The sequence below is a fragment of the Pelmatolapia mariae genome, linkage group LG17 (genome assembly GCF_036321145.2).
Source record: "Pelmatolapia mariae isolate MD_Pm_ZW linkage group LG17, Pm_UMD_F_2, whole genome shotgun sequence".
NCBI classification, from domain to species: Eukaryota; Metazoa; Chordata; class Actinopteri; order Cichliformes; family Cichlidae; genus Pelmatolapia; species Pelmatolapia mariae.
In genome coordinates, this window is record NC_086242.1 from 17,393,063 (window position 1) to 17,404,714 (window position 11,652).

The 11,652-nt window shown below is 43.5% G+C and overlaps 1 protein-coding gene across 1 annotated transcript; it reads left to right on the top strand.

The window, feature by feature from the left end:
- Nucleotides 1-3: 3 nt before the first annotated feature.
- itfg2 (integrin alpha FG-GAP repeat containing 2) lies at nucleotides 4-10,724 on the top strand. Its single transcript, XM_063460441.1, has 12 exons — nucleotides 4-197; nucleotides 1,223-1,318; nucleotides 1,393-1,434; nucleotides 1,522-1,699; nucleotides 1,776-1,915; nucleotides 3,187-3,335; nucleotides 3,421-3,515; nucleotides 3,902-3,955; nucleotides 4,181-4,272; nucleotides 5,111-5,228; nucleotides 6,774-6,947; nucleotides 10,574-10,724. Exons 1-12 carry the CDS (start codon nucleotides 102-104, stop codon nucleotides 10,639-10,641), a joined length of 1,302 nt encoding a protein of 433 aa, XP_063316511.1. The 5' UTR covers nucleotides 4-101; the 3' UTR covers nucleotides 10,642-10,724.
- Nucleotides 10,725-11,652: the final 928 nt, after the last annotated feature.

Consider the following 11,652-nt stretch of genomic DNA (forward strand, 5'->3'; position numbering starts at 1 on the left):
GTTTTGTTTACTAGGAGGAGGCGGTGAGCGCGTGAATGAGGTAGCCAGAGTAGTTTATCGGTAAATCAGCGGCCGTAAAGGGAATACAAAGACTATCAGCTATGCGCTCTCTGAACTATGTTCACCGGGTTAGCTTAGACTTCACAGGGACTCTGTTTCCTCACGCCATCTGTCTGGGAGACGCAGACAACGATTCGGTACGGAAGCTAAGCTAACTTTTGTTTATTATTGTTATCGTTAATCTTTGTTTTGTCTTCTCAGACCTCTTGAATGCAGACTTTTAAATGTTTAAATTAAATCCTAAATATATTTAGTAATATATTTATGTATGGTTTGATAACTAGACTTTTTGCAGTCTGTTCTTATTATAATATGTCTTCAGTCGCCGCTCATTTCTTTCTCCGTCTTGCTTCCAAAGAGGAAGAACTTAAAAAGATTCTGGTAATTTTTTCAAGTTCTCCTGGGTTGTTCGGACACTGGCTGCTTTTTAAACTTATTTTCAGTTGAGTGCTGTTTGCTTCCTGATCTTTTTCATTTTTACCTGACTGAAAAAACAATTTAAAAAAAGGCACCACAATAAAGGGATGAATCAGTGCTGTGTCTGCACATGACTTACAACTTAGCAAAGATCCCGTTTTAAATTTAAATTAGACTTAAAGCATTGCGTCCTTAAAAAAACAAAAACTGTCTACAGCTGATGAAGAGTCAGGTGGCTGTCAGTCTGAGGTATGCTACATTACACTAGAACTGGACTGAAAATCAGTGCACAGGTCTGATGGAGTGGTAAATCCAAATTTGAAAATTCTTGGTTTAAATCATCTTCGGCTTATATGGAGGTCAGGAAAGAGGTACAACAGTGAGTGTCTTCAGCCATCTGTGAAACACAGTGGAGGCACAGTCGTGGTGTGGGCTGGGTTTCAGCCAGTGTCGTGCCAGAGAAGTCACATTTTGATCCACCATTGCTGAGGTGTGCCAAATTACCTGGAAAACATGTGATTGGCAGTGGCTCTGTTTATCAGCATGACAGTGATTCCAAACACAAACACATCTATTCCCCATTTTCCTAGCAAAATGTAATGATGTTTTGTCTCACAATTAATGACTTTTTAGTTTCTCATTTTAGAATTTGTCTTGATCAAGAAGAGTAAAACTATGTTTTTATGACCTGCGTTACCTGATTGTTCAACTGCTCCACTAACACGGCTGTCTCCCTTCTCTGCAGCTGAACGAGCTGGTCGTAGGAGACACCAACGGAAAGCTGCTTGTTTACAAGAACGATGACTCCAAACCTTGGATCACAAGGTCCTGCGTGGGCATGGTCAGTGCAGGTGCTAGAAAAATCCTTTTGTGTCATGTGATCTGTGACTCATGTGGTGTGTTGTGCTTTCCCAGCTGACCTGTGTTGCTGTTGGAGATGTGTGCAACAAAGGAAAGGTGAGGACAGAGAAGTCAGAAGCTGCTTATTGTCTTAAAGTTTAGGATTTGATGTGATGGCGTGTTTTTATTTTTTCTGTGTGTCAGAACTTCGTGGTTGCCGTGGGCGCAGAGGGCTGGTTTCACCTCTTTGACCTCACAGCTGCCGCCGCGAGCAAGGCAGACTCATCCAGCCAGCACGAGTTTCAGTCACCTGATGACCAGAAGCCCTTCTTCACCCAGCACATTCCCGCCAACACCAAAGTCATCCTCATCAGTGATATTGGTAAATTCTGGCTAAATTCTTCTGTGATAAATGTGGATTTTTGTGATTTTTGAGTGCAGCGTGTGCGTGTCTGCAGATGGAGATGGGCGCTGCGAGCTGGTGGTGGGATACACAGACCGAGTGGTGCGAGCCTTTCGGTGGGAGGAGCCGTCTGACAGCTCTGATGCAGGGCCTGGTCAGCTGATTCTGCTGAAGAAATGGCTTCTGGAGGGACAGGTGAGCTCAGGTGTTGTTTCTTACCAGCATGTGAATTATTATTTCTTGTATAATATGTATATATAGTATTTTCTGGGCACACTGTGGATCCCTTTGTACAAACTGAGCATCATTTAAACCCCACGGCCTACCCGAGTGTTGTTCCGGATGAGATCTATCCCTTGGACCACAGTGCACACATCTCCTCATGTACTCTGTACTCCACAGGCTGTCATCAGATCTCAGTACAATAGAGCACCTTTGGGATGTGGTGCAGAGGGAGATTTGCATCATGGATGTGCAGCCAACAAATCTGCAGCTACTGTGTGATGTTATCATGTCAGTATGGACCAAAATCTCTGAGGAATGCTTCCAGGACCTTTTTAAATCTGTTCCACAAAGAATTAAAGCGCTTCTGAACGCAAAAGAGGGTGCAGTCTGGTGCCAGCAAGGTGCACCTTATAAATCAACTACTTTATATTTTCTCGGCAAACTTTAATGAAAACATCCACTAGGTGGTAGCATTTTACCAAATTATTTTAGCGTAGCCCACCCCAATGAGCAGTACCTTCGTCTGTGTACACGTGAAATTATTTTCTATTACCACTGTGAAAACGTCAAAATAACTGAATGTTTCGATGGCTGCACAGTCTGTCATCTTCTTCCTACCAGAACAAACCAGTTAAGTGAGACAGCAGCATGAGCGCAGTACAAATCCTGAGGAGACGCTAACATAAAACAATAAGCAAACACAAACTGCGCACTCAGATCGGCTTGACGCGACTCATTTTCCATTAAAAATTGAGTACCACCTAATGTGTGTGGGGTCTTTTTAGCATTGTGTCTGAGCGTCCCATGACATAGATAGTGTGCAACATGAACACTACAACAAGGCAGCGATATACCTGCTGCTCGGTCTGTGGCTTTTTGTCAAGACTCGGGGACCACATCGTTGTTTTTTGTGAACGTTTCCCCTGTTGCCAGGTTTCAAAAACAGCGGTTTTGATTTTCGTGAAGGAGACACCTTCTTTACTCATCGAGTGATCCCACTGACCAGCCAATTGGTGGAGTGCAGTTTGCAGTTTTTGGATCGTTTGGAACCCCAGTTGAGCAGGTACTAAAAAAAGTACCTGGTACAGGTGCAATGACCTAACAGAAAAGCCATAAAACCATGGTGAGCTGACCCTAGTAGGTACTGATGGAAAAGGGCGTTTGGGCACTCAACGCCCTCCATAGATGAGACCTAGCTGAATAAATAATCAGGGTGTGACATGGTATTGGCTGTTCTGCAGGTGGACAGTCTGTCAGTGAACCCGGGTCCAGAGGGGTTACCTGAGCTGATGGTGTCTCAGCCAGGCTGCGGCTACGCCATCCTGCTCTGCTCCTGGACGCAACAGGACTCCTCCGACTCTGGCGACGACACCCCCACCACGCCTGGGAGGTAGACGCCTCCTCCATTATAATGTGAGTGTCGGTTAAAGTGATTGATGGACTGGATTAATTTAGCGTGATTTCCCTCCTCACAGCGAGGGGCCCTCCAGAGACGTAGTTCTCCATCTGACCACCGGGCGGATACACAACAAGAACGTTTCCACTCACCTCATCGGCAGCATTAGCAAAGGTAGACGCTCTTACCAGCCGGCTCGTTTTACACTCGCACCTACGCTTGTTTACTGGGTCGCTGATGAGGTAAATAATGTGGGGACAGCAGGTGTCTGCAGGTAAACCCGGTCCCTGTCGCTCACCTGGAAACACTTTTAAACTGCAGCTGAGTCTCGTCTCAGTGGGTTTCTTTAGGTGTGTGTTGTACTTGTACTATTTTCTTTAAGTCTCCTCTTTTCAAGATGCAGAAACACAGATGATGCAAATGATTTCCTCTCATACTGCGATCGGTGTGACACTAAAAACATATAAAAGTGCGTTTGATATTGTTTTAAAAAACTCACAAAAAAAAATGTCTGAATGCATCTTAATAGAAGAATTCTGGGTTTTTTGTTTTTTTTACAGGATCCAAGGAAGAGTCGTCAACGTGTGGACTGTTTGCTCTCTGTACTTTAGATGGTAGGATGGGAATTTTAAACACTTAAAGTTCTCATCTCCACATCTCTGTGGAGAAGTCTGTGCTTTTCTAGAACTAGAACAAGCTGGTTAAGCAGGAGAAGGAGTTTTTTAATTTGTTTGCTAAAATGCATATGACAGTCTGTACACAACGGCAGTTTTTAGCCGTGTTGATTTATTTTTGACCATTTTTAAGGCCGACCTGTTTTCTGCCTCCTCGTGTCACAGGGACGCTGAAGCTGATGGACAGTTCGGAGCAGTTGTTGTGGTCGGTGCAGGTGGATCATCAGCTGTTTGCCCTGCAGAAGCTCGACGTCACAGTGAGTCTCTGCGACAGGCCGACACTCGTGGACGCTTTCAACTTTTAGCAAATATAAACCCGTGGTTTGTTTTTGTTTTTTTAGTTTCCAGTGAAAAACAGATGTTTTGCTAACTCGTCTGTTTTTAATGTTCTTACGTGTGTTATTAGAAATTGTTGGAGCTGATGGGACTCATTTAACTAACATTTAACTTAAAATGCAGATAAAGCTGGCAGGAAGTCAGACGTAACAACAGCACAGAGAAGCCATTCAGTTTTCAAAATAAAACCCCCGTGTAGGCTACACGTGACATTGCAGTCATGCAGCTGCTGTCGAGAAAATCTCTCTGTTCTTCTCGGCACTCGTGGATATTTCATGTTAGTCACTTTAGTTTATACTATACCAGTTTGATCTCCATTAAGCCACCACAGCAAGAACAACACCCGTCCAAATTCAGATTTTTCCCCTTTACCCTGCTCACTTAAAAACTTTTACCAGACAACTGTTTCCTGTTTGGTTATTTTCCTCATCTAATGAACAGACTGACAGGTGTATCATCAGCAGGTACAGGTCATGTATGGAAACACACAGATCTGGAAGTACTTTTCATTCCCCATCTATTTGCTCTTCAGGAATAACACAGTGTCTTATACTAAAAACTAAAGGAGTTAAGGACTTCACTGAAAGTTTCAGATGCATGAATTTCATTGACTTTGTGGCATTTCCTCCATAATTACCTAAAAATCACATGCGGGCTGGTCTAATTAGTCCCAGTTTTGTTTTTTGTCCATCGGCTACTCGATTACATGCTGAATTAATTCAGAAATGTGTGTTTGCCTGTGTTTGTGTCTTCTTCCAGGGGGACGGCAGAGAGGAGGTGGTGGCGTGCGCTTGGGACGGTCAAACCTACATCATCGACCATAATCGGACCGTGGTGAGGTTCCAGTTCGACGAGAACGTCAACGCCTTCTGTGCAGGTGAGGGACATCGCACCACCTCCTCCTTGTTTTTGCTCCGCCGTCATTTTTCTGTGACGGTCACGACACTCGTCAAGTTTTCGGCTAATGCAACGACGCGCCACTCGGAACTTTCCAACAGTAGATCTAAATCTGCAGCTTTGTCCAACTTATAATGCGAGTTTCAGCTCACTGTTGAATGTGACACACTTAAAAACAAGCCACTGGGGCGTTTTTGGTTTTCACGTTAACTCACACATCAGCTCAGTATTGATGGTGAGCTTAAGGCAAAGGGAATAAATAACAAACAGACATGTGTACGCTCAGATCTGTGCTCTATAAATTGTTTACACATGTTTGCAGGTAAATCCACCCGGAGTCTTCTAATCCTCTGGATTAGCGGAGTTGCTGAACATCCATAAATCTGTTGATTCTGCTTAATGTGTCTCTGAGCCTTTCAGCAGCTGAAGACACAGATATTTCCCTCAGGCTGTCCACACAGCTCCAGATTAATACAGATGAAACCATTTTTCACATGAGGTTCTGACTGTTTGGGGAGAAGGTGTTTGGAATATTTTCCACTGTTTTCCTCTCTCAGCAGGAAATAATCTGCTTTACACTTCTGGATTTGAGGTTAAGGCACCTAAATGTTTGACAACACCTCAGCTACAACTCCTCTCAGGCTCGAACTTCAAACTCCTTTTAGTTCATGGGCCACAAACATGTGCATACTGGGCCAGAGCCAAGATAACAACAAGCTAAGATAACAAGCTAAAACCGTGAGCCCAGGTGAAGGACAGCTCTTTACCCCACACCCCTAAAAATAACCAGAAAACTGAAGGTTCTCAAATTAAATGACTGAACCCTTTAGAAAATGAGTGCATTGTCATCAGTATATCTCAGCTTTCCCACATGTTACATTACATTTTGCAGGTTAGTGGAAAATCATTTTTGTAGCTAAGCAACAATGATATTTAATACACTTACAATTCAAACAAGATCTGGAAATCCTCTGGATTTTTCATATATTTTCACTCCCGTGGCCTCACTGCAGTTTTCGTGCTCTCTACAACCTGATTTCTTACCTTAGTCCAGGCGTTTGTAACCTCAAACAAAGGTGGAATTTCAAACTTGCACCACCAGATGGCAGCATAGAACTTTAGCCTCGCCTTGCTTTGAGCTCTTCCTCCTCTCCTCTCTCTGTCTTTCTTATCTGTGCTGTCAGATCTCTCTGCAGTGTTTGGACAGTTAATCTGAGGCGCCTAATGTGACATGTGCGGCTTTAAGTGGATTAAAGAAAGAGACAAAAGACTCCTGAGATCTCTGATTCCAGCCATGTTTGCTGCTTTCCACCTGCTGAGTGTAAACGAGGTGTTCAGGCCTCACTCCCCTCTGCTCTCAGCTCCTCAGACAGATCAGACTTGTTGTGTGGAGGCTACAGTAGCCCGGCAGCGGAGGATTGCTGATCTATTTATTTGTATTCACATAGCACGGTCCCTCATATCACCGCCACCACCTGTTGAGTGAAAACTGTGTGTAAGATTGTCAGGTTTTCTCTGGTTGCAGGTCAGTACACGTGTAAGGAGGGCAAAAACGGCCCCTGCCTCGTCTATGTCAGCTTCAACCACAAAATCTACATCTACTGGAAGGTGGAGCTGGAGCGCATGGAGTCCACCAACCTGCTGCGAGTGCTGGAGGAAAAGCCCGGCTTTAAAAGCCACCTGAAGATGCTGGGAGTCGGTAAGTACGTCGGCAGCTCAGCGTTCGGAGTCAAGCACACACCTCCTCAGTTTGAGGGTGAATAAGAGCCCAACTGGGGCTCTGATCTTGAATACTGATGAGGAGGAAGGAAGAAAATGACCCCACCATGACAGACTTTACAACTAACAAGGCCCTGCCAGCAAGTTCTTACTCTTCTTTAAAGAAACAGTTTGCAGCACAGTCTCTGCAAGAATTCCTATTGATCACCAAACAAATATAACTAGGATATTGTAAACTGGTTAGATGTAACGTTTGGTATTAATTGAGTGTTAATTGAAGTCTTGTGGCTTTTTCTACACGTAGCTGTCATTACCGCCCCCTAGTGTCAGTTTATGCTCTCCTCCTGCAGGCACACACTTTAGCTGCTTCTGGCTGTATTATAAAAACTGGTTGTTTATTACCCAGCCTTTCCCTCTGACTGCTCGCTTTACATGTAAATATAGCTGAAATTAAAGAACAGTTACCATCTACAGCGTATGTGGTTAAAATGAACTGCGTGTTGCTGCGATGTATGCATCTGAGTTTTTTTCTGCCCAGTGTTCTTCATTAGAGGCCTCAAGTTGGTGCAGAGTACACAGTCACGGTGCAAAACACTGTAAATTTGGGGAGAAGTAAATGACTGTGGTCCTGCTTGCGCTTCCAGTCGTCTTCCTTATCTGTTGTGTTGCCTTCAAGCTCAGAGACTCTTCCACTCTAACCTCGCTGCGAGGGGTCAGAACAGGACTTCATGCTAAGCAGCTGCTGGTGGCAACTTTATATTCAGCCGATACATCAGAGAGAGTATCAACCTTCTCATTTTTACCCGCTCGGGATATAGGAGAAACTCTTCTCTCTACATCCGAATGTAAACACACGCTCTGAGTCCTCCAAGCTGAAAAGACTCAAGTATTTTTAGAGCGGTGGACTCCAAGAGCCCACAGATGATCCTCCCCCTTTTCTGAAAAAGGGTCTTTGTGCATTTCCATGTCGTCCTCCTGCCAAATGTGATGCTTAACTCGATTCAGGTTAATCATTTGTGGATGCACACAGTGGTTATTTATTTCCTGTTAATTTCCTTTGTCAAAGGCCTTTTGCTATTAGAACATAAATCTAGTCTCTGAGCTTCATGTGAGGGAGGAGGGAAGTGATTAAATCACAGACGAGCTCATGCTTGTTGGTCTGCATGGATGACCAACCTGTCAAAAGCTTCACGTCAGAAATCTCTGTAAGAGCTTTACTGCAGTGTCACGACTGCAGGTGAAAACGCACGTTCCATTTTATTTTTTATCAGTGCTGCTGGTTTTGTTAGCAGTGCTTCCTGCTGCCTGTGTTAATAATTCAGCCTCTGGGCCTGTGGTCTTTCTTTTGACTGTGATTTCACAGGCTTGTTGCCAAACCCACTGTGGAAAATGTGTGATGTGAAGAATGAAGAAGGAAGGACACATTATTAGTGTAAAAATGTGCCTTTAACCATTGCTGTCCATCTGCCATCTACAATTTCCAGTAGTTTAAATAAACTACACAATAAAAAGTGAAGAAGGACAGAAGGTAAACTGTTCTGTAGGTGTCGATGGTTTTAGCTGCCTCACCCTGACCTCCTTGAAATGTCAGCAGCAGCTCTGAGGCGCTCCCCTGCTGCTTTTTCACCTTAATAAGCTCCCTTTAGCCAAGCGCTGATTATGAGTTTGCCAGTTCTCCATCACAAAGAGGGGAAGGTTTCTAAATCAGCTGCTCCTACGTGGTCATTTTCAAATTTGTGACGGAGGAGTTCAAACATCAGCTTGTAAAGTGTCAGCAATGTTTGCTGAGCGGTGCAAGGTAAGCGGCGCACACCTGACATCAAAGTAGAGATGAAGGTGGGAGGCTGACTGTGAAATTAGGAGTTTGTGCCCACAAAAAGTCATATTTATCCAGTGTGCAGTTCAGGACTAAATATAGCTGCTCACTGATGTATTAACTCACTTAATCTGCAGCTGTTTCCCAGAAGGTTCTGAAATTTAGGGGCAGATGTTCCCAACAATAGTGTCTGATAGTCACACACAGAATACCTCAGCACAGTGCCGTCTCTAAAAGATTCACTGGGGTTTTTTAAAAATTCCTTTTAGGATGTGGTGTGGCCGTTTCCAGGACTTTTTCAATGATGCGCAACCAACAACAAAGTCGTCGGCCTACAGGGAACCAACATAAGTGACCTGAAATAAATACAATGAGTGGATGCTTAAGACCTCTTTCAAATCTGATTTCTATTTCTTTCACAATCGAGGCCTGGAGGGCAGTGCATCGCATTGGAGGGAAAGCTGAAAAAGCATCTACTTTCACCCCAGTTAACAGCCTGGATTCAATATGAAGGGTATTTTTTCTTCTGGAGACGATAACAGACTATGCAAACAACTGTATTAAAAATGTTGAGTACTCTGACATTTAAAACCATGCTGTGTAAATTTTCAGTGGGTGTTGTGGGATTAGTGATCCTAAACTGGGACAGACCTGAGAGAGGGAATTGAGATCACAGAAAGTATGTGAGAGGACAATTGGAATAATGATTTGTACCAAATTTAGAGCACTGCAGCTTAAAATCCTGCACTCAAATTCAATGCTATGACTTCACCTTCATATCCTACGTGTAAAAGAAATACTGGAAGCATTACACACTGGAAAATATTAAGGATCATTTTAAAAAGTGCAGAAGATCTTAGTCTCGTCCCCTTGTTCTCCCAAATATTTACATCTATACTTACAATTCTGGTATTCGATGGCAAATGCCAATCGGGCTCAATGGTGCCGGGTAGCGAGCACAGGGCCCACTGATTGTTTGGTCAGACATTCACACTTGTGGCCTTGTGGAGATTATTTTTTAGCTCTGGCAGTGCTCATTCTACTCGTCGTTGCACAAAGGAGCAGCTACCTGTCCTGCTGATGTGTTAAGGCCTTCTATGGCCCTGTAAAGACTGTTTAGACTCTTGAGACTGTGCTGTAACACTGACTCTAGCCAAATGCAAAACTACTTGACAAAACTACTTAACAAATGTAATACTTCTCGGAGAAGTCAGAAATGAATTAGGAATAAATAATAATCAACCACTAAAACTAATTCTTCTGTTTAGGAAAACAAATGCAATTTAGCATCTTAGTGTCTCAAAAAACAATAATGTGCTGGTTTGATTAGTAGGTTTATATTTGAAAGTCTGCCAAATAATAACACAAATTAAAGGTTTAAAGCAAATATTCTTGAGTATAAACTAAAATATTTGCATTATGAATGTAATGTGCACGATGATTGATTATTAATTCCACAAAAAGGCTGCAAGCTAATATTTTTTCAATTTGAGCTTGAAACGGTCGATATGATCTGCGCCTTTGTTTGTGGGAATTTCTGTTTAATCCTGATGACATCAACAGGTTGTGAAAGGCTGTGAGCTGTGATTGGTCGATGTCCAACGTGTCATCAGTCACGGCCATAATGTATGGCTTTCGTAATTGTGTAATCTGACACGGTGCCTATCAGACCGTGCCTGAATGCACCGTGAACGTTTGTGGAGTCATTTCCTGTGAAGTCATGTTAATCTGGTCACATGTCAGTACTCCGGTTTCATCGGTAACCGTCACATTGTGTTTTGCCTCCACAGATGCTGATGATCCGGCCGCAGTGCGAGCCCTGGTGGCAGATGTTCTCTACAAGGATGTGCAGACGTAGCTTGGTGACATGCATCACCACGCTGCCTTCTCTGTTTTCCCCCTGACTGTAAATACTCTGTAAATAAACACTAACAGACCGTCTTCCGTGCTGCTGCTCTTGTTACTTGCGCTCCTGGCAGATAGATGTTGGGGTTTGGGTTTCTGATCAGCTCGCCGCCGGCTGTTATCTCAGACCTGCATGCTGCCTCTGTCATTGGTATTCTGTCCGCCCAGGTTGCTTTTAACAAGGCGGGCAGAGGATGAAAGCAATGAGACATAATGCAGGGGAAATGCTGCATTGTTTAACCTGCTGTTTTCACCGGTGACTATGTGAATCTGGGAGCGAGGGGAGGGCGGGGGATTAGCAGAAGCTTTATGTGGCCGTCAGTCAGCGGTGACAAGCGGCTGAAAAGAGCTCCCCAGTCAAACAGCAGTGCCTTCCTATTATTCATTTCCTGTAGTGTCTGAGAAAATTCTCCTATCCAGTGTATCATCTCAGACATGAAGCGCTTCTGATTATGCATAACACGATTACTTCATGAGGACATTTGACTAGCAGTGAGTGAGTAGTGTTGAAGTGATGATGGGAAGGACTGGGGGAATCTCCCACTGTTCCCAATGGGAGGATCCTATTACCACCTGTGTCGACTGCCTCTGTCTTTCCCATGCAATATTAATAAGATGAGCATGTGGCTCAGGTGTCCTGGTAGCCTCTTATCTCTCCTGCCCTTTAGAGACCTGCAAAAAGAAGGCTTTCCTTTGAGGACCAAGTCCATGAACTCTTTTTCTTAGTCTTGTTTTGTTTGCGTCCCATCTAAGAAAAATCCAGCAGTTATAATTTCTTCTTAATCCACTCTTAATCACGTGATTGTCTGCATTAGCTTCAGCTAAAGATAAAACTCCTTATATGTTCTCCCTCAGTGGAAAAAGTTGATGAGGTGAAAGATATTTTACATTTTAAAAATAAAATTTGAAAAAATGTTTATTTTTTTAAAAAGGAAAAGAAATGATCACGCATATAAAGGAGAAT